Source organism: Solea solea, chromosome 2, assembly GCF_958295425.1.
Source record: "Solea solea chromosome 2, fSolSol10.1, whole genome shotgun sequence".
NCBI classification, from domain to species: domain Eukaryota; kingdom Metazoa; phylum Chordata; class Actinopteri; order Pleuronectiformes; family Soleidae; genus Solea; species Solea solea.
In genome coordinates, this window is record NC_081135.1 from 37368636 (window position 1) to 37392677 (window position 24042).

The 24042-nt window shown below is 41.6% G+C and overlaps 1 protein-coding gene across 2 annotated transcripts in view; it reads left to right on the forward strand.

Annotated features, from left to right (window-relative positions):
* Positions 1-3216: 3216 nt before the first annotated feature.
* The window catches only part of arhgap20 (Rho GTPase activating protein 20), a 56876-nt gene continuing 36050 nt past the window's right edge, over positions 3217-24042 (forward strand). The window contains exon 1 of one of the 2 annotated variants that reach the window (XM_058620324.1): positions 3217-3576. In XM_058620324.1, the coding sequence (XP_058476307.1) occupies positions 3460-3576 (117 nt within the window). In that variant the 5' untranslated portion in view covers positions 3217-3459. Of the gene's footprint in view, positions 3577-22758; positions 23051-24042 lie in introns of those variants that run through there. The other variant, XM_058620330.1, reaches the window with a different exon arrangement.

Below are 24042 nucleotides of genomic sequence, written 5' to 3' on the forward strand. Positions count from 1 at the left end.
AGATTCAGATCACACTTGCTCATCATATGGATTAGATTAAAAGCTAAATAAAAGACTTGTGGATTCATCATTGACCAAAACCAGACACTAATTAGACGTCTCGTGTTTCGCACCGCGTCCTTTAAACTCTCTGTGTGCGGCGTCTTTTTTATGTTTTTTCTCGTCAGTTGTCTGTTTGGCGTTATGAAAGCTTGAGTGAGCGATGATCCAATTAGTCAAATCCAGTTGTAGAACAAAGGTTGGCCAAACACTGAGGAGCACTGGGCGGATGCCAGGTTATCTCTCATTAGTGCAACAGTTGGATGAAGCAGCTGCTTCACCTGAATCAATGTTTTCATTGCAACTAATAACCACTGCTTCATTTCCATATCAGTAGGTATAAATATGGATGATCTAGTCCCACTCATGATTGGGTAAACAGTGTATATGTGCATGAGTGTACTGAAGATTTTGTTTTGTTACACTTAAAATCGGCCCGTTTTCTTATTTTTATTGATATTTATGTGGAATTTTAGCGATATCTCTTAGCGATATCGACTTTAGTGCAGTGTTTCCCAAACTTACTCCAAAACACAATACATTCACACTGTGGTAACACCAAATAACACACAACAATACTGAACATCATTTTAGGAATGTTTAAAACATATACACACACCAATCTTGGCTAAAAGATTGGAAAGATTCTTCAATTTTTTTGGGGTGGGGACCCAAAAAGAACTAATGCAACCCCCCCCAAAAAATCGGCCAAATGGTACAATCCATTTGTTGTTGGAACTTTGAATTTCCAAGATCATGGGGCTCGTTCCTTACAAAGGAAAATTTAGGATCTACAGTATTAATACGTCACAATTTGGCCTAATACTACTAAACACCGGGCCACACGGTAGTGGAGTGGTTAGCACTCTCGCCTTGCAGCGAGAAGACCCGGGTTCGAGCCCCGGTTGGAACAAGGGCCTTTCTGCATGGAGTTTGCATGTTCTCCCCGTGTGTGCGTGGGTTCTCTCCGGGTACTCCGGCTTCCTCCCACGGTCCAAAAACATGCAATGTGGGGATAGGTAAATTGGACACTCCAAATTGACCATAGGAGTGAGTGTGAGAGTGAATGGTTGTTTGTCTCTATCTGTGTGTGGCCCTGCGATGGACTGGCGAACTGTCCAGGGTGTACCCCGCCTATCGCCCGATGTAGCTGAGATTGGCACAGCACCCCCCGCGACCCTCTGGTTGAGGATAAAGCGGTAGATGATGACTGACTGACTACTAAACACCATAAACTTTGTTTTATTTTCATTTAATGCCAACATATTTGCATCAAACCATTTTGTTTAACTTTATCAATTTACTCTTTACAGTTTGTAATTACTCATTTATGTACTCACCAGAACAATATACAAGTGTCGCCTGTAAACTTGACAAAATTCAAAATATCAGAAACTGGGAACATTTCATATATGTACAGAATAAATAATCTTATCTCTAGCTTATCTTATCTTATCTTATCGCTAACAAGTTGGAAGTTATAAATGTTGTTTACTCAGTCCCTGATTGAATAAATAAAGTGAATGAATCAGAAAGTGACGTCATCATCATATTAGAGGGACAGCAGTGACGCACACGCCACACGTCCAGCGTCATGAAGAGAGAAAATGCACCACATTTGTTTCTGTTTCCAGTGAGCAGACAGAAAGAGTTTAATCCTCACGTATACACACACACACATCACTTTCATAAACAAGAGAAACTGGAGCGAGAGGCGAAACCTGAGGGAGACGGAGTCCGTCCAAAGTGATGAGGACACCAATGAGCCAAAGAGTCCAAACAAGTCATCACGTGTTGTCAAAATATCTCGTCTTATCTTATCTGGACGCCTGATCCCTGCGGTCCACGGCTCGTCACAACAAGCACGGCTGATTTTAGGAGAGAGAGAGGGAGAGGGAGAGGGAGAGAGAGAGAGAGAGAGAGGAAGAGGTCGCGGGGTCAGAGGAGGATTAATGGAACAGCATAAATCGACTGTCATATTTTCTTCGCACTCATCTCGGTGGGAAATGCTCTGTTTTTGAGGGAATTTGTCCTGGAAGGTCCCTGAAAAGCTCTTGAATTTGAGGGAACTGGTCCTGGAGAGTAATTGAAAAGTCCTTGAATTTGTTGTCAACCCCTGGTGTGTGTTTGTGTGTTCTTGCATTTGTCACCTCTTTAGGACCTTTTTTTTTCTGTCATAAACACTGACCTTGTCGGGACCAGTAAGTCCTCATGGAGACCAAAACCTGGTGAGGCAGAACCTCATTTCTGAGGAACTGGTTATGTTTAGGACTAAGATTTGAGTCGTATTGTGTATTTTGGTAAATTAAGGTAAGGGACCTAAATCACATTATGGAGACTTGTCTTCATTATGGGACAAAAATCAAGTCCTCGTAATATAAATGATTACATTTTAAGGCAAAGACATGTTGTTTTGTTAAGGTTAAGGTTCAGACTACGTCTCCAGAAAATGAATGTAAGTCAATGTAATGTCCTCTGGAGTCATGGAAACCAGCCTGTGTGTGTGTGTGTGTTTTTCTTCTTGCACACAAAGCTGCGTCGTGGCTCAAAACAATGACCTGTTCTCATCTCATCAGAGCTGTGCATTTGAATAGCAAAGGCTTTGTGAGGGGCAGCGGTGGGTGGAGGTTAACAACCACCCCAGTGTCTGTCTGTATGTCTGTCTGTCTCACACACACACTAACACACTAACACACATGCAATTGTGTTTCCGGTTGATTCATTTCTGTCTGGTTTTAGTTATTTCTGTCTTTGGTTTCTCGTTTTCCAGATAACCCCACCTCCCATCTGCATGTGTCTTTAGTTTATCTCTGAGTCCAGGATGAGGCCTCACTGGTCCTCCTCCACCTCCACTGCTCTGTCTCTCTCTGCCTTCTCCTGTTGTGAAGAGGTGGTGTTTTTTTTCTTCACTTCTCCTCCGTCCCCTCACTGAGGATCAGCGGTCACCTCCTCCCTGTGACAGTTTGGAGCGTGCTGTCAGCCCTCCTTATAACCCCTCGTCATCCATTTACCCCAACACCTCCCCCTCCCCCTCCTCTCTGTGGTCTCAGCACCTCCCCCTGTTTTCCCTCTTCCACCTGACCAGCCAATGAGACCAGACAGGCTTGTCCAGGCACAGAATGAAGGGGGGGAGAGCGTGTGTGTGAGAGGGAGAGAGAGAGAGAGAGAGGGGATGATGAAGACAGAAGGACAGACACACAGATGAGGCAGACACTGTCGTCGTCTGAATGAATCTCCTCCACCTGTTGCTTCACCTCACTGCATCTTCATCACTGCCAGGTGTGAAGGACGGACGTTGGTGGACCTGGAAGACAACGAGGGTGACACACACACACACTGGAACTAGGAAGAAGACACAGAGTGAGACACAGAGGGAGACACAGTGTGAGACACAGAGTGAGGCACTGATCGTCGTGCACGATGCCAGCAGCTGGACTCAGGTTCTCGGACATGGACGGGTCGGTGGAGATGCAGGACGAGCGTGTGGACGCTGCCCGGAGCAGAGCCGGCAGCTGTGTGGAGTTCTCTTCACTCAAAGTAAGTTTCATTTCTGGATTTTTCCTTGTTTCTCTAAAGCTGCTCTTATTTGTTTTGCCCTCAGGGGGAAAAATGACCTTGGCAGGCAAATGTTTCACTTGAAAAATGATAAAATGTTAAGGAAAACAGTGTCTTCATGAGTTATTACAGCTTATTTTTTAAGCTTTAAATGCAAAATTCACTGTCAGGAACTGGTGTGTGTGTGCAAACATAAGAAATTATAAGCTATAAAGGAAGTTAACGTGTCTTGATAGAATTTCTTCGCTTTTGGCACGTTTTTCCTCGTTTTCAGGAAAATTAGATTACAAAAAAGAAAGAAAATATCCAAAAACATGTCAAACCTTGAAGCAGCTGTACCTAATAAAGTGGCCGGTCAGTCAATATGCTTATAGCCCTGTTAACTTTGCCTCTACTGATTCCTTATTTGCAAAATTAGTCATTTTCTTAAAACACGATGTTTAAGAACGTTTGACTCTAGCAGGGCTGTTTTTGCAGTGTTGTTGTTGTTGTTGTTGGGGTCAGAAGGTCACATGGTTTTTGGCATTTATGAACATGTATGAGTTGTGTGCAGCCCAGTCTGACACAAACATGGATGGAGTATGTATTTTCATGTGGGACTTTGCAGAATATGATGGAATTTCACAGGAGAACACCACAATGTGTTTTTCCCTCCGCTCGTTGCAGGTCAGGAGCGGCCGCAGCCGCCAAGAATGTGACACCAGTCTGGTTCTCATTCACAGAAATGAATGAATAAGATCCTCCAGGCTCACATGTGGGAATATTATAATTATACATTTACTATTTTTTGCAAGTGCAAGTGCAACAATACTGTCATATTACAAAGTTTTTAGTCAAATTAGTTAAAAAAAACACATCATTAGATATTAAATACGTTAAACTTGCTGAAGAAACACTTTATTGACATTTTGCAAATAGGGAATCACCAGAGGTAAAGTTATACATAAATAAATTACAATAAATAGTAAATAAATATCCCTAAATCCCTTAAATGTAGAAGTAAATAAGGAGAAGAAAAATAATAATAAATAAAAAAGATAGAAAATGAGAGAATCACAGGGGGCTATAAGCTTATTCACTTATGGCCACTTTATTAGGTACAGCTGCTTCAAGGTTTCCGCTCTGTTTTTGTATCATTCAGTGTAAAAACTAAAGTTAATTGTGTGTAAAAGTCCCGGTATCTAAATTACTCTGATTAAAAACACATTCAAATTTTCAAATTTTCATCCTCAATTCACTCATTTACATTTGTGTGAACTGTAAGCAGTCAAACAGGTGTCCCTAATAAAGTGACCGGGTAATTGTCCGATCCTATCACTCCCATGGAAAAGTTTATTTAAAAAGAACCCAAAAAAACAGTTGAGTTGTTGTTTGTGCTCAGGTTTTCACTTTCATAACCGCAAGGTGCTGTCTTTGTCTTTGTGTGTTTTTCTTTCTCTGATACAAATCTCCACAATTCAATAAAGTGCACATAATAATAATAATAATAATAATAATATTAATGCCTGTGATCTTTAGACGGGATCAGTTTGAACTGTTGTTACAAGCACGTCTCTGTTCCTCTGTGCAAAGCCGGCAGACCGACACAGATCTCAGTGTGATTGGAAAAGGGCTGAGCTGTTCACGGAGGCTCACACACACACACACACACACACACACAGATGTCCAGATGCTTGGGCTCAAGTGTGTAGGTGTGTGTGTTTAACCAGCTCTACTTTAAGTAAATGAGCCCAACAGTTTTGGTAAAAAGCCAAAATGTGCGTAATAAGTATGTTCTTTAACGGAGGTCATTCAAAGTCAACCAGAAACCTGTGTTTGCACCATTAAACACAGGCTCCTTTTTACTATTTCTGGATATTGTGCCGCACAATACACCTTTATTGTCCACCTAAATATATTTGGCCTTTGCAAACTGCTCACTCTGATATTTCACAGATTTATGATGCAAAACCCAAGAAATAACTCGCCTGTGGGCCGCATGTGGTCCCAGGACCACAGGTTTGACACCTCTACATTACTGCACTGTGATGCTTAGATATGTATACAATCTAAATAATGTGTTTGTTGCTTTATTTTGATAGTAAACAGTCCCGAAAACTAAGGTTTGTGTCACTTTTGTAATCCGCCACCAAACTCCATAGAGAAAATCAGCGTTTTTAAGCTCACAGGGACACAGAAGCTGCAGGTCTACTGCTGCCTCTTTTCGTGAGTTTGTGTCACTTAAATAGAGTCAAACAAATGTTTTCAACTTCAGGAGTTCAAAATGACATGTTTGAATGTAGTGATGGAAGGAGAAGCGGATAAAAAACTCCTGAATGTTGTGATGGAAAATCGACGATTTTTTCTATGGGATTTGGTGGTGCTTGCAAAGTGACACAGACTTCACAGACAGTTTAGTTTGATGGCAAAATAAAACAGCAAACACATCATTAAGATTTCATACATACAGTATCTAACCATCAAATAGGGTAAGGTTTCAAACCTGTGGCTTAGGGACCATGTGTGGCCCTCCAATTGTTTTCATGTGGCTCACAACTTAATATCAAGTTATTTCTGTTTTCCTTTCATTTAAAGATTAATTTTGCATTATAAACACATTTTATTGTGAACTTCATAACATTCCATGTTTACACAAATGTTTTTATTTGGAAATTCTGTGAAATATTGTCACAAATATTGTTATTGCCCTTATTGAAGAGCCATTTTTCCCCCTGGACTGACCAGACAAGAGGCTTATTTAAGTCATTTTACAGACACGTTATTTTGGACACACACAAAAAAAAGAGGCAGCTTTTAAAAAGCTTTGGCAACAAACAAACAGAGGAGCGTGTGTGTGTCCGTGTAACGCCGTTGACAGTCGACAGACGTCATACCAGCAGCAGCCTCAGCTGCTGTTGTCACAGTATATACTAGAGTATATGTTTGAGGAGTTTACTGCAAACACCAAGTCAAAGACTTAATGTGATAATCATCTGAAACACACACACAGATCATTAATAACCTTTTCAAAATAAAGCGTAGCTGGAGGCATGTTTTGGCAGCATTTGAAGAATTGAGTGTGAGGCACAATATCGTGATTTCATCACATTTAATCAATCATAAACCTGTGATTACATCAAGCTTAGAGCCATATTATCAACTGGTAACTCATGATATTACACAAACAATAATATTATTACAAAATTATCTAACCAAACCAAAGAATAGCAGGATTTGAGATACAATCCTTTCACCATTGTTTGCAATTTTACTGACTTCCTGTTCACTTTACTTTATTATTATGATCAAATATGATGATATTATTCTATTTATTTTCTGATTTTCATACATTTTTAATGGACAAAATACAAAAAAAACATGATCTAGTGACATTTGTGAGGCAAATTAACAGTAAATTCTCTTTGGAACATGATATTACATAGTATAGTAGAACACAAGTGAAATTCTGTTTTAAATGTAAAGTCAGACTTAAAAATGTGGCTCAAAAACCTGAGTGAAAACAAGTAGAACGAGGAGAATCAGCTGCTTTCGTGTAAACAACCAATAACCCAACATTTAGAGAACAATGTTCGCCACCTGTCTTCTCTGTTGCTTATCTTCATCATAATCTTCCTCTTCTTGTGTTTGGAGATTATTTGTCTGTCTTTTCACTTTAGGTTAATCTTCATTTTCTTTCCTTTTGTCATTCTTTCTCTGTTATCGTAAACACTGTAATGTACACTGTAAAAAAGTAAATTACTCTAGATTTTTACAGTAGTTTTTCTGTTTTTGTAAAAAAAAAACTGTATTGAAAACTTTAAAATAACAGTATTTTTAACTGAAGATTTCTGAAGATTTGAAGAACGACATTTCACCTTAATCACAAATATGTGGATGACTGTGGCGCCCCCTAGAGAGGGGAATAAAAGTGGATGAAAACATTTCTTGAAACAATGCCATGTTTACGGAACATGTGTACATATTTGTCTCTGGAGGCCAAAAATGGCTTTGTCTTGTTTTTCCGAGGGTTGTGTGTTGGAGTGCGTGACGTCAGAGGTCAGTGTGTGTGTGTGTGAACACAGCGTCCACACACTCTGATGCTATATCATCACACACACATAGAGTCATTAAAGTTATCGTCCAGCTATATCATTATATAATTATATCATTAAATCATTACTGCCTCCACGTCATAACACATCAGACTCATGAACTGTATATGTATTTACACGTGTGTGTGTGTGTGGGGGGGGAGTCAGGAGGTTAATAATCATGTTATATGAAGGTATGCGATTGTTTTCACGTGACTGAGTCACTGCATGTACAGTATACTCACTCACTCACTCAGTACCTCACTGACCTCCTCCACTTTAACCTTGAGGTGAACTTTTGGTAAATTACCGCGGGAATAAAACACAACTCCTTATATGAACATCCTGTGTGTGTGTGTGTGTGTGTGTGTTTCTAGGTCACATCTTCAGGCTTCTTGTGTTATTGTTGAGTCAAAGTTATGATTCATGTTATATCACACAGTTGTGATTATTGTGCAGAAGTCACAAAATAATGAGTGAATCAGTGTCTGAGTGAGTGAGTTGTCTTTCAACTGGAAGGTAGTGGGTTCAATTCCTGGCTCTCGTCATCTACATGTGTCCTTGAGCAAAGACACTTAACCCCATGTTCAGCGTCTGAATGGGTGAAAACTATAGTGTAAAGCAGCTCATCAAGACTAGAAAATCTCTATATGAATACAGACCATAATACCAACTCTTCTTCTTCTTCTTCTGATTTTATTTGGTAGTAACGAGTAACAAAGATCGTTAGAGGAAATGTCGACTCAAAACTCACTCATTATCTTAAACATTTGGGTTTGTTTTTGTGTTGTTTCTTGTATTTTATTTGACATTTTCACTCTCTTTATCCTTTGTACGGTGACCTTGAATGTCCTGAAAGACGCCCATAAATAAAATGTATTAGTATTATTGTTGTTATATTTGAGTTTGAGTGAGATAGAGAATCTTCTCGGTGTCTTTGTTTGAACGGGAAAAACAAAAGTTGTTCAGAAATGAAAACATGGAGCCACATCTTTTAAGACTTTCACATCTTCAGATCTTTGCTCGGCTAATTAGGACGAGAAGAATAGGTTGGGAATGTGTTTGATGTCACAGCTTTGTGGTGTTTTTAAAGCGTGGAAGCGTTACAATGATTTCAGCATATTTGGGGTGTTTTTGTAGGGAAAAACAAATCCGTCTGTGGCCACAGAAAATGAGACTTTTTACAAGTTTCATCAAAGACTCGAGAGCAGCAAAAAACATTCAACTGTCAAAGCTTTTCACCCAGTAGAGCCCGTACATACATGATGACACATTTAAAGGATTTATTTATGTAAAACAGGCTTTAAGACGAGAAACTTGTGGTTTCGTTTACACTTCCTTCCCTAAAATGAAGCTTGAACCTGCTTTAAATGAATCAAAGATTGATTTAAGAGTCAGTCACGACCGTTTTTACGACAAAAAACAAAACCTGGGAGCTGCTGAGATGATTGAAGTTGCTGCAGACTCACTGAATAAACTCATTAAACAGGAAAGTTCATGCACTGATTCAGGAGCTTTGTCTGGGCGGTGGATCTGGATGGTTCAGAATGGTAGTTCAGAGTGTTATGGTTAGGGGTAACACCAACACCACCACCCTAATGTTGGTGGACGAACATAATCTCATTGCAAGCCCCAGGAAATTGCCTCAACTTTGGCTTTAACACCCCGGTCTGAGATGATTTTCCTCCCTAAAGACCTGGAATTCTCATCTTCTACTGCTTTATTCTCCACATGAGGGTCTCATGGTCACACCTATGGTCCAATTTGCCGAAATCCCCCCCAAATCTGCATGTTTTTGGACAGTGAACCCAGAGAGAACCCACACACCATTTGAGACTTATCTTGGATTTTTGTAAAGAAAGATTTAGAGACGTTGCAAAGTAATGTCCAAAATTATTGGTAAAGATTTGAGGATGTGACATTTTTATTCCAGACTAGACTTAGACTCAAATCTTTCCTCAAGACTTAAACTCTCGTGCCGCACGCCCGGCGAGTGAAACTGGCTGAGGCTGTTTTACTGTAGAGTGTCTTAACTTGTTTATTATCTTATTACATGAGAAAGGATGACGATATATCACCAAATCAATAGTTTTGACCCACCCCTAGAAAGAAAGACTGTGTTTCCCTGATTACCATGTGTTTTTCTCTGAACTTCACCTTCACCTCTGCACCTCATGGGTGGCCATTTTGGCTCAGCGAGGCCTCCTCCTCCTCCTGCCTCTCAGTGTCAGGCTGCATTACGTCTCCTCAGCTTCAGGCGCCGCTTCGTGACACGGGCAGGTTGCGAAGTCTGAGGCGTCATGGTGGCGGCTAATCCCTTCCTTGAACAGCTGCCTTAAAACCTCCTGCCGCCGCCGCCGCCGCTGATCCCCAGCGTTCCCAGGTTAGAGAGCAGGAGGTGGAGGAGAGGAGCGGGAAAGGGTCGGTAGTTATAGGAGGGAGGGAATGAAAAGGGGGATAAAGTTTTTGATGAGATGGCATCAAACCGGCTTTGGCTGCGTCACCGAAAACTTTTTCCAACTCCAGTGGGAGAAGTAGCTCCCTCTGCTGGTGAGTCTGTGAACTCATCCAACTATTGTGTCACATGACAGTTTATCTACACTTTATTACACTGTGTTACGTGTGTTTTACAGTGTTTACAAAGAAATAGATATAATCAAATAGATCAAACGAGATTGAAACCTTTCCAGGACCAGTTTGACATGATTTTATAATATAATGTAAGATAACATAAGATCCCACAATGTGGAAAATCACAGTGTTAATCCAGCTCATATTGTAAGAAAATATATATATATAAGATAGAACTACCAAAGGACAAAGGACAAATATTACATATTAAAATGATAAAAGTGAAAAATGACAATATTCCAGACTGTGTTTTAATAGATGCATAAAGTGCAGCATACAGTTTTCATAAAAGGAAAAAAGATTTTTCCTTTTATTTTTGCAAGCAAAAACCTGAGCAGGGAAGTCTCCACTGCCTAATAATAATGATAACAATACTACTACTACTACTAATAATAATAACAATAATAATAATAATAATAATAATAGATTTTATTTGTTAGCACCTTTCAGCACGGTCACTTTACGTCTCATATAAGAAGATAAATCAAACGTTAAGATAAAAAGTTAAGATAAAATAAAACGGAAACATTTGCAGGTGGTCACAACCTGCGTCACACACACACACACACACCATAATCTCAAACACACACAGATGTTGACACAGCAGGATTTGGTTGTGTTTCAGGGCTTCAGGCCAAAACTCCTGTTATCTCCATTTGTGTCTGTGATGTTGTTGCTGCTGCTGCTGCTGCTGCTGCTGCTGCTGTTTCTGCTGCTGCTGCACGTTTCCTCTGCAGTGTTGTTTTGCCAGGGATCCTGATTCCTGACAGAATGTGCAGTGAGAAGCGATTACGACACATGAGTGCAGCACGTTCAGAAATAGCCACAGGCGCTCCCTGGAAACACAGAGTGACTCTGTGACTCTGAGTGTGTGTGTGTGTTAGTTTGTGACTGTTGGGTGTACGTGTGCGTGTGTGCGTGCGTGTGTGCGTGTGTGCGTGCGTGTGTGTGAATTAAATTAAATTAAATTAAAGTAAAGTTTGTGGTCATAGTAAATGGAAAAGGTTTTGGTCCAGATCCTGGTTTATTTCTGGCACTGTGTAACCAAAACGTGTCATTATTGACACACAAGTACACACACACGTACACACACACACTTGCATCCCTGACTTTTAATCTAATCCAGACGTTGCCGTGTATATTGAAGTAGGACTGGGATTAACTCCTGTCAAACTGTCAAATTATAACGTAACTGAAGTTAAAGCAGCGCTCCACTCTTGTGTTGTTCAGTTTTTATTCACTTTGTCACACAGTGGAAGAACAGGAAGGAAGGGAGAAAGTAAGAGAGCGAGAGAGAGAGAAGCAAAGTTAATCAGGACAGTTAAGAGAATCAGATAAGTGTGTTTATGTAAACAGTCGGTCAGCTGATATTTACCACACGTGTTTGTCTGTGTGTGAGTGAGTGAATTTAAAGTCCATTTGTTTGTTGTTTGTCATGTGAGTTTTCACATTCATAGAATCTATAGGACACTCTGTGTGTGTGTGTGAAAGTTAGTACTTACTTTTCACCCATTCATCCCCACCTACAGCACCTTCCATGTCTGCACAGGTTAGATATTACATGTGAGCACATTCATGTTGCATTGGGTCGCACGTCGTTGGTGTCGTGGTTAGAACTCTTGCCTTAGCAGCGACCCAGTCGTAACACGAGCTTTTCCGCATGGAGGTTGCCCCATCTCAGCTGAGAGTGGCAGCAGCGACCCCCACGACTGACGAAGAGTGAGTGAGTGAGTGAGTGAGTGAGTGTGGATTCCTGCCTGGACTCTCTGTTCACCCACAAATGGTGAATAAACTTGAATCTAGATCAGTGTTTCTCTCTATCCTGGTCTCGGGGACCCAGTGTCCTGCATGTTTTAGATGTTCCCCTTGAAACAGCTGTGATTCAGGTGTAAAGGAGCAGGGAAACATCTCAAACACGCAGGACAGTGGCTCCCTGAGGACCAGGATCATCAGGAGAAACACTGATCATGACGATAGTTTCACAAAAGAAATGTCCAGAAAACAAGGAGTTCTTGAAGTTCTTGAGAAGGTTTCTTCTCACCTGCCAGCAAAATGTAATGTTTTCTGTCCACAGTAACAGTCAGTTGCTGTACAACTGGATCTCCAAAGATCAAAAACCTGTGGGCATTCCCATTCTGGGGATTGAATTGATCCTAGATTCATGACACTAGGAGGTGGAGCTGAAGATGCTGAGACCTTTCGTTGGGAATGACCAGGGCGGAAACATGGATTACACATTTGATTGCATATTTGGTTTGGAGATAAGGTAGAGAGAGTCAAGGTGGAGATGGTTTGGGTCAAATTCTATTGGACAAAGGATGTTGAAGATGGAAAAGAGGAGGAGCCACAAAGAAGGTTCATGGGAGGACAGGGAGAGGACAAGATGGAGGCAGATGATCCGCTGTGGTGACCCCTAAAGGAGGAACCTGAAGAAGAAGATGTATGACAACATCGATCTTGGAGCTTTCCAAATCCAAGTCTGGATAGGATGATGTTTGAGATGTGGCCTTCAGGGAATGTTGTGGTGGAAACAAGTCCGAAACTCATAGAAATGAAGTGGATAAGATGGAGGACACTGCTTTGTTTAAACTGTCCAAATGAATGGAATTCAATGCCGTGTGTGTGAGCTCCTGTCACTCACAGCAGTTTCTTATCTGCCCACCAGAGGCGTGTGGTCAAGAGTTCACAGCCTGCATTCCACCAGAGGTCAGACTCATTAGTTGTGACCTTGTAATTTAAAAAAAACAAATCTGTATATTTGTATATTTTACATTTTCTTTTTCATTTTGTGTTAAATGAAATTTGTGCTATTCTTTTCCGGGAATCGAAAACCATCACAGAGGAACAAGCTCCTTCTTCTTCCTCTTCTTCTTCGTCTTCTCCCAGATGATGACCATCTAATGATTAAGAGGTCAAAGTTCAGAGCTGGTGAATGTGGACTGAGTATGAAACCGTGTGAAGCAGACAGAAGACCACAGGAGACGCTTCAGTCACATGTTAGGAACTTTGAAAAGTACCTTCTTTTGAGGTTTGAGAATCACAGATGGACATTTTCACAACATTCTGGACAAAATAACTAATCAACAAAAAAGGTCATTATCTGTCGTGTTAAGTATCGTGATAAACAAAAGCACATTCATGACCATTGAAAGGTGTTAGAAAAACGGCACCTTGAGCAAAGACACTTAACCCCATGTTGCAGCGGGTGAATGGGTGAAAACATGAAGACTACAAAAGCTCTTTATAAATGCAGACCATAATAGCAACTCTTCTGATTTTAGTTGTAGCAACGAGTAACAAAGACAGTTAGAGGAAATGTAGTGGAGTAAAAGTACAGATTCCATGCGTCATTGTTTAAGCTTCTTATTGTTGGTAATTAAAGTTTAAAGTAAAGCTGTAATAGCTTAATAATCTAGTAAAATTAGATTATTTTTCTAGTGCAAAAGAATAAATCCCTGAGTATTGAGTATGATTTCAGCTGCACTAACATGTTTACATGTCCTCTAAAAAGCCACATTTTAGTTGAACTAACACAATAATTAGTGTAGCTGTAAACACACTCAGTGTTTCTGCTGTTTACATGACGCAATGTGAGAAAGCTCAGTCAGTCGACGACAGTGTGTAAACAGTTCCTGGCAGATCCTGAAGATTACGCCAACAATTGTGTGTGTGTGTGTGTGCTTGTGTGTCCGTGAATACAAACACAATCAGAGTCTGAAGGGAGAGGGAACATGAGGCTAACGCTGCTGCTGCTAACACTAGTGCTGCTAATGCTGCTAATGCTAACGCTGCTGTTGACATCATGTTTGTGGTTGACCTTTGTTTGGACGCGTCTGTGTTTACGTGACGTGGACGTGACGAGGGATCGTTCCGGTATATTCTGCAATAACAGGCGGCTGATGAAGCGTGAGAAAGTAGAATAAATGACATTTTTGACCTTTAAGGCCAAAGAAACTGTTACTTTAACACTTATTACTTCAATTTGCATCCACAGAACATCAAAAACATTTTTTTTACCCACAATTGCATTTTTGGCACACAAATTATAACGGGCAAAATTGTTTATGAAATATGAGAAATTCATAAAAGTGGTGCCAAATGGCTCAGTAGTAAACCCGGTAGGACAAAGCCAAAACGAAGTTGCACCAAATTTCACAAAACATGGTGGAAACTTGTCACATTCCAAGACGAACAAAAAAGTCAATCGCTACCATGGCGTCAACTCGACAGGAAGTCGGCCATTTCGAATTTGGCGTCCATCTTGGCCATTTGCACGTTTTGTAAATGGACAAACTTGTGCAAGCACGTTAATGGTGGCAACATTAAAAAACCTGTCATTTTGTACTGGACAAGAAAGTCCGATCAAAAGAATGACATTTTTGATCATTTCCTTTGAAATAATTGTATTGCCTGTCAGTTCAAAGTAAGAGAAACTTGTGATTAAAATAAGAACAAAAACGTCCCACTTTAGAGGAAACAAACGTCCTCTAGTGATCTAGAGTGATGCTGTAGAACTGGGTCGGTTGGATTTTCCTCTTGATGTGTGACAGATCGTGTCAGATAGAATGTTTTCCTTTTGTGCTGACTCTGAAAACACTGGTGGAAGTCAACACTGTACGTGCACATATCTCTCTACACCGATAACTGGTTGAGCTCACTCTGCACCAGTGATCGGTTTAACCTGTTGGTGACAGGAGCGTGACCTCTTGACTGAAACCTTTACAGTCCTGTATCAGACCTGAGGGGATAACTCTTAACCTGTCCCGCTGCCTCGTCCACACCACTTGTTTTGTTTTGTCTGGACAGTAACAATACTTGGCTGCCGGTGGAGACACGAGGAACAATAGAGTTCAGTCTCTCAACTAAAGTTAGTCTCTCACCCAACGCACAAAATATGCACCTACTGGAGTCTATGACATTTAAATAATGTGTTTAAGAAACTGCTGCGTCTGCAGCTCACGGGGACACAGGAGGTGCTGTGTCGACTGCTGCCTCGTGTGGTCTGTTTGTGTCACTGAGATTAATCTGAAGAAAGAATTTCAAATACTGAAAATAAGACATTTGATGGAGTGATGGAGACAGCAGTGGATTAACCACTCCTGTGAGCCGTGATGTTAAATGGTTCATTTTCTCGATGGACTTTGGTGCAGGAGGTTGTCTTCAAAGTTGAACTATTGTTTTAAATAAAAATAAACATTCAGACTAGAGTCAGCGTTGTGAATATCCAGGTAATTTGGAATAAAAGTCGGACATCATGAGGTTTTTTGGAGTTGTTGTGTGATGTGTAATGCTTTATGCTAAGCTACATGCTGCTGCACGTGTGTGTGTGTGTGTGTGTGAGACACAGTGACACACAATCCTACTAATACAATCACAACAACAACAGCAACAGTAAAGCACAAGCGTGCATGTCACTCTGTGTCAATAGCATCTTTAAAACTCTGCGGGGAGACTGTGCTAATCAGATTAGTGGGCAGGGTTTGGGGGTCTGGAGGGAGGCGGTGTGTGTGTGTGTGTGTGTGTGTGTGTGTGCGCGACTAGATAGCAGATGTAACAGGCTGCCACCCAGACTGAGACCGTCTGTTTCTCTGATTTCTGTCTGTTTGTCTGTTCGCGGCCACATTATTAGGTACACCTGTCTGACTGTCTGTTAATGCAAATATCTCAATAACAGTAAGTCACAAAACATTAGTATCTAACAATAAACCTGCAATGTAAGTGTTTTTTTTTAAGTCTTTTTAAAAGTGCATTGACATTCTCACTCCTGTCACACAAAATACTGGGAGGTTCCAACATCACGATAATAACAACAACAACAAAGGCTCCTGCCTGCACTTCCTCCAGATTATGACATGTAAGTAAGCATTCTGTTGTAAACACGGGTGTTCATTTGTCAGGCATCACCTCCGAGGAGACGACAAATGAGAAGGTTAGTTACCGAACACTGGAAATAACTTTGATTACACTTTCTAACCTGAGTGTGTGTGTGTGTGTGTAAACCCGGCTGCTTTCAAGTTGCAATTAACAAGCGCTGGTTGTAATTTAGTCGTTAGAATGAAATAGAAAAACTAAACGAAACCTCTGGTTAAGTTTGGCTCGGGACAAAGAACGCTATAGTTTAAAAAGTGTCCTCAAAATAAGACCCGGCGATGTCACAGTGGACGTGTCTCCTCCCGCCCCGTCCTCCACCTGAGTCCCTCCCCCTGACCGCAGTCTGCTTCAGTCCGTCTGTCTCCACGGCCCGAGCCGCCTCGTCCTCTTCTCTCCCTCTCTCTCTGTGAGCCACAGATGTTTGGACAAAGACACAGAGACAGAGACAGAGACGCGCCGACTGTGGAGGAGAGTGATGCTGAAATTTCCGCCTCCACATTCTCTGGAACCAACCCTGATGTTAGCCGCGCAGGCTCTGAAGCCCGGATCGTAAATCCCCGTGGAGTAAACAGACGATGGACTCCACAGTGGAAACGAGGACACGAAGCAATGTCGAGCTCAAAATAGCAGAAAAGCACAAATTCCTCTGGAAACACAGATATTAAAGCATAATAATTGACAAAAAATAATGACACGGGATTAGAGTCAGAGACATGAGCTAAAAATGATTTCCCTCCCAGATGTTTTTTTTCCAGAATTTGTTCAGCCATACCTCAAACATTTGTCGCCCAGAAACCTCTGGTTTTGGTGGGGGGAGTAAAAAAAAGAAAAGGAAACAGCAGGTCTTTATTTTTGGCAGGCAACGTGGAAGTCTGGCTTCTTAAAGCAGCAGCAGTGGAGGAGGAGGAGGAGGAGGAGGAAGGTGGTGTTGGTGGCTGTGGTGGAGAAGTGTCCATTCCTGGGTAGTGGATTCTGTTTTTGGGTCACAGCAACTCCCCGTCTGCCTAAATCATCCCTGTCATCCGTCACACAACCATCTCTCCCCGGATTTATCCGTGAAACCAGCTCATCACGTCCCTGTGGCTTCCCCCGTGCAGCCATTTTCAGACGCGAACCCTGGATCATTTCCAGGAAAAGTGGGTATGTGTTGTCTAGTGCAGCGGCAGAATGTGACAAAAACATCTGAGCGAGGGATTTGGAACGAGACCCGGATCATACAGGAGCCAGAACATGGTTATAAATACCCACACTGTACCAGAAACCCGGCTTGTTCTACGCACGTGTGAAAGGCGTCTACTTCCTGTCAAAACTTGAGATGCTGTTGGTCCAAATTTCTGCATCAGATATCAGTAAAAAAAAAAAGAAGTATGGAAACAAAAATGACCCCAAAACTCGAAATATCACATAAATACAAAGCACAGACCGTAAAACAGCTAATAAAAGCAGCAACAACATTTTAATTGAGTCACGTTAAGCATGACTCAGCAGAATACTCACAGTTTCACAGTCGGAGCATGATGTTTTTGAAAATAGAGTTAAAAAAAGAGACTGTATTGGACTGATATTGTGTGAAGTTGTGGTATCAGACACAAAAAAACGTTTGTACTTTCATAGAACAAATCCTGTTTCTGGTACCGATCCTGTCGCCAAAGTCCTGTGTTTTTATCAAACAGAGGTGTGTCAATACTTGCCTTGCTAGCTCGAAGCGCTAGCTATGAACCAGCTAAATCTAACGCCACAGTTTATGAAGTTTACTGAAGATAATATTGTGAAACTGTGAAGCAATACAGAAAGAACAACGTTAATAAATGTGAAGAAGTAGTGTGCCTAGCATTAGCTCCGTTTGGCTTTGCTCATAACACCAGCTCTCACATAAACACAAAACAGCACCGTAGCTTTTTAAAACAGACTCAAAACAACATCACGGCTCCCCTCACACACGTGTTGCCAGAAGGTTTATACTTATGACATAGCTGTCACTAACAAAAACATGAAGAATTACACATACACACACAAGGCGCTAACGACCATAATTGACTATATGCACAGTCACTTCCTGGTTTTCAATAAGCTAACTTGACTATTTCTGGTGAGCTGTCAGTCTAAAATGCAAAGATGTGCCACAGAATTATAGATATATTATATATATAATTATATAATTATATAATTATTATTTGATCGATTTCAGACCTTACTGACAAATGAGCGTGAGTCAAGGAGATGACTTATATTTTGATTTCATTTGATTGAATTTTAATTCATTAAAAGTGAATCAGGTTTAAACAGGATTTAAGAGCACAAGAACATTACCTATGAACACCACAAGACTCCAAATGTGGAAAGTATGAAGCAGACCTTAAAAACTTCCATCACTTCACGTCAGCAGGTCATTCATTCAAACGGCAGTTGGTGTGGGTTTATAACAAGAACTGTTCATTGTTGAGTCTTTTAGCTTCTCCTGCTCAGACAGTATCTGGAAAATTGACACTTTTGTGGACATTCGTGTTCAGATAAACTAAAAGCCCGTCTGGACAAGTTCAGGAAAAACGTCTGAAAGCGGCGAGATGAAACGAGGTGGAGAAGAAAGGGGCAGCGGAGTGCTCTTCAGATACACTTTCAGCCTCATTCTGAGTCGTCTGTGCCTTTGTTTACGGTACAAAGTGCATCTCTAACACCTGGAGCCTACAAAGCAGACGAGAATGAAAGGCTTCACGTGCAGATCCAGAACTCTGGACTCTCTCCAGCTCAGTGTCTCTCCCTGGAATCGACTGTTTGCCTTCCAAGTCAATACTGTCCTCCTCCTCCTCCTCCTCCTCCACCTCGGCTTCAGGTTTTCTATAGCCTGACTCCCCGAGCGTGACGGAGACATTCCCCTTTTTTTCAGGCACACTTCAAAGCAAACGTCAGATGATATTCACAAGGACACATTATTGAGTCACTGTCCAGAGGAGAATCAGCGGCAGAGATTAGGATTCCTGTTTCCTCCGAGTCACTCGACTAAGCTCATCTCATCTGTGTGTGTGTGTGTGTGTGACCTGGTGCAGAAATCTGGGACAAATTTAAAGAGGAGGGTATATTAGGGTCCGGGCACATGAGAGCAATTTTAGGAGAATCTGCGAAAAGAGTTTTATGGTATCTGCCTTTTGTCCACAGAGAACGTTAACATTAACGTCACCCTTGCGTTTTTTTTGTTTGTACCAAACAAACTTTTTATACCAAGTACCACAATATTAAACTTTATATTTAACAATATTAAACTTTCAAAGTAACCCGATCATCCCCAACGTTAACATACAGTGGTGTACGGACTTTTCACAGGAGGCAGATTTGTGCGAGGAGCCTATTGTTATCCTTCAGATCACTATTATATCTGTGGTTGTGTGGTCTTTTTTGAGGGGGTTAACGTTCATGGAGGTCAGGTCGGGCGAAAATGTGATATTGGCATAGTTCCCAGACCCGGGCGTTGGTCAAGGGCTCTAATGCGCCCCCTAAGGTGAAAACAGAGGCAAAACTGAGTTTCACCAAATTTTGTCAAACTTGGTGGGAAGATGTTATAGACCAAGACGAACAAAAACGTCGACCAGAACCATGGCCTCAACTCAACAGGAAGTCGGCCATTTTGAATTTTGGCGTCCACTTTGACGATATGCACCCTACGTAAATTAGCAAAGTTGTCCGAGCACGTTTGTAGTACCAATATAAAAAAAACACGCCAATTTGTGCTAGACACATCAAAAGTGAAAAGTTGTCGACATATACAGTAGAACAGTATTTATGATTTTCCATGATTTATGAAGTACCACCAGAGGAAGCAGTGGTACCACAGTTTGAGAACCATGTTTTTACAATAACTTGGCAGGGGTTTGTGTGTATGAAGACATTTCTTGAAACCACGCCATGTTTACGGAAAACAAAAACCCCCCTGAAAAAGATGGTATAGAGAAAGTCTGTGTTTTCATGTGGCCTTGAACCCATCACAGAAAAGTGTGTTTCTTCCTCTGCCATGGATACTAGAAGTTAAAAAACCATAAAAACACAGGCCCTTTTTTATTGTTGCAAAGTGGCGTCTTCCAGTGACAGAGTGGAACAATGAGGAGGCAGAAACAAAACACTGCAGCGCAGAGACGCTCGTGGTCAACCGGCGGCTTTTCCGACCACATTCTCTGACACACCCTCAGCTTTAGTCTCACTTTTCTCCTTCGTCTTCTTCTTCCCTCCAGAGAGACTCCTGATCTCCTGAAACTTGAAGCATGGACGCAAAGGCCGTCATTTTAAAAGTGTATGTGAACGTGAAGCACAATTTAATTCCAAAAAACCCCCACAAATGTGACTTGGCCACACTGGGCTCTCGATGAAAGGATGATCTAAGGTGCAGGGAAGGAGAGAAGGAATGTGGCTGTGAAGTTGTTCTCCAGACAGAAGCCCACGGTGTTTCTCTCTGCGGCTTGTGACATGATCAAAGACCAGCAGCTACAGTATCAATGCTCTAATCATCAGAGGACAGATAAGATGAGACAATTGTTGCATACCTTTGTGTTTGTGCAGACAATGGTCTACAGGAGACTCGCGTGTGTGACACGACCATGTAACGTCTGAGTGAGGGAGCGTTTGTGTGTATACAGCAGCAGAGCAGTGACAAGAAGTGTTTACCCCATCAAACCTTTGAATGATTATGATTTGACTTGAATCGTTGGGTGGACGATTCTTTGTGTTTTAGAGTTCTAGCTCTCGACTCGGTTTGGTATCAGTCACGTTGTTTTCCACAACTTCATAGTTCCTCCCCAACGTGGGCGGCGGCGTCATGTCGCGGCTGCGTGAAACTGCCGTGACGTGGTTTCATACGCGACACAAAAAGCGTTTGTTTTGGGTGAAACAGAACACTTTGAATCTCCGTCATGTTTACACTTCATGTAACTCAAATGATTAATCCTTGTCCGTGTGCTCGGAAGTTCCGGTCGGTTTGAGTTAGCTGTGAATGTGCAACCAAACTGATGCGCACCAAAGAAGCAAACTCTGGTCCGCCTAATAACGTAAGTCTGGTTTCGCTTCAAGTGAACCAAATGCAGGAAGTGGCCTACAACGCAGGGCATTGTGGGTAAACCCAACCAGAACATGTGTGCGTGTAGAACGATAGCCGGGGAGAAATGTCTGAGCCCGTTGTTACAGTGTAGAAACAGAAGTTGTCCTGCATTAACCAACAGATGAGTGAGTTTTCTTGTTCATCGTTGTCTCGTCCTCTCCTTCAGTAATTCTTGAAGCAGCGCCGCCTCAGGCGAGGAGGGGGAATACGTTATTCAAAAGGTTAGTTTTGTTTCTCTAAAGTGCGAAAGTGTGAAAGCAATCTCAGACCGGCTGAACGTTGCAACCCCCAATTGAGTCGAGTCTAGCGGACGATTATTAGGTGTGAAAATGACCTCAGTGTAAATCTTGACTCTGACGTCTGTATTTTCAGATTTACGTTGAAGGAAAAGAACCAAAACTAACATATTTCTAAGGCATTGCTGATTTTCAATGCTTATCCTCTTCCTGGTTTTTAAAGCCCCTGCTATAAAAACCAGGGGGGTGCACGCACACACACACACACACACACACTAGTGATACAACACCAACAGTCAGTTTTCATGGTCAACAAATCACCTCGGCTTTAACGTAGGAGCTCGCTCTCTGATTTCTGCCCCACGTTTGAACGTAAACACTTCCACACTGAGGTGCACAGTGTAACTGCGGCTCGTACAGTTACGCGTCAGCGACAACTGCCACCGTCGACTCTCACATTCCTCCTCATCAGTCGTGTTGTTCTTGGCACCCGTGGAACATTCTTACACCTGGACCTGGACCCAGTGGAAACCACCACAGCAGAAACACTCGGCTTCTTCACACCACCGCTGACGACGGCCAGTCGAGCAGAAACATACGACTACGACGACCGCGGGGGCCTTTAAAATCAAAACACAAGAGATCAAGAGTTAAACCAACTGCATGTTTCTGTGGACATGAGGATATGAAGACTGGCTGAGGAAGTCAGGCCTCCCTTCAAAATAAAAGACCCTCAATAACTGATTTAGAGCTTTGATTAGAATAAAACAAACACACATCAACACAAAAGCCCTCATTTATATTAAAAAATACATAGATTGTTGCAACAAAAGACATGTGGGCCACTTTAAAAACGTGAAAATATGAATAAAAATATAAATTTGAAAGTGTATAAATTGTAAAAACATGTTTTTAGATCTTTCAGTTTCTTTGCTCACAAAAACAAATAAATCATTAAGTTTTGGTGATAATATTGTATCGTGACTTAAATATCATGATAAATAAATAGTATAATTATTTTATCCTAAATGTTTTTTCCAAATTATAACCGTATCCCCGAAATTATACAGACTCTACCTTTAAAGTAACGTAACTAAACGTAACTTCATCCAAACCTACATTTCGTTTGTATTTTTTCTATTTTCACGCCACACACACAAACCCCCACAGGATACTTTTATTTTGAAAGGTATCACCGGAAATGGCGTGTCTCACCCACGCTCGCTTCACACCGTGAGACTGAGCTGAGGAGCAGCGGAGCTCCTTCTCTCATATGAACCAGCGCACGCACAGAGACGCACTCAGCTCTGGAGCCTCCGCAGCCGGACTCCGCATCGCGTCCTCCGCATCCGCGCTCATGGATCCTCCGCGGACGCCGCGAGTCTTTGGATAAATTGTTGGATTTACGCGCGTATGATGGGAATATACCGGCGCTGCGGACACTCTCGGCGCCGTGGATCTGAGCAGCAGCCTTGATGGAAAGCATGTCACCGCAGCAGGGGACGATGGGACAGAACAGGTCCGACTCTCTGTCCGGAGACAGGAAGCCGCTCCCCGAAAACAAAAAGGTAACAATGGATGGAGCGCGGACACGCTCCGCTGCGTCCTGACGCGTGCGCTTCTCTTTTACGCGCGGGGATTCCAGGTGTTTCCAGCGAGAATTAATCCGTGTTTTCACATCAAAACCATGACGTGATGAGGAATTTAACACAGTGTATGAGTGACTGTGATTTCAGAAGTGAGATTAAGGCAGATTAGAGATTATTGGTGGTTTGAATTCAAGGCATTATTGGACGTTTGTCTGCATAATCTTGATTATTGAAGTCGTTTAGTCTGTTTTAGAGCTGATTCTGGATAATAACATCATAATTGATTTTGGTGAATTTTCTTGCGATTTTTTACAGACATTTTTGCAGACTTAAATCTCTAAAAATATCTGCACTTTTGATATTCAGTGACATTTATCTCCATTTGTGACTGTGGTCAAAGTCGAGACAGATGTATCTGTGTTTATCATGAGTTTTTATCTGACTGATTGAGGCTGAGGAGCTGAAGCGAAACCTAAAAGCAGATCACGATAATCACTGCTGATTGTGGCTGATTTGTCAATCACACACTTACACTCACAGAGGAGTGTCACTCCTCTTCATTACAACACACCTTATTATTTTGTTTTTTTTTCATTATTATTATTTTTCACACCCATGAACTCTCTGCACTCTCAGTTAATTATTCTTTGTGTTTTATTTTGGACGCTGCTTCTGGAGACGCTGAGATTCTCTGTGATCTTGTAGGAAACAGCGCCCCCCTACAGAAAAAGGCTCAAGTGCAGCATCTCGGGATCAGAGTGAGCTCAGACCTGCAGGCACAAAACAAAAAAAAATCATCAGATAATTTTTTTTTATATGTATATATATCAAAGCTTGGTATCTTTTAAAAATGCTCCATTGTTTTGTTGTTTAAATTATAAAATCAGAAATACAATCTGCTTTATTGCCAATTAAGTGTTAACATGTTCAGTAGCAAGAAATTAGAACTCATTTCTATCCATTCATTTTCT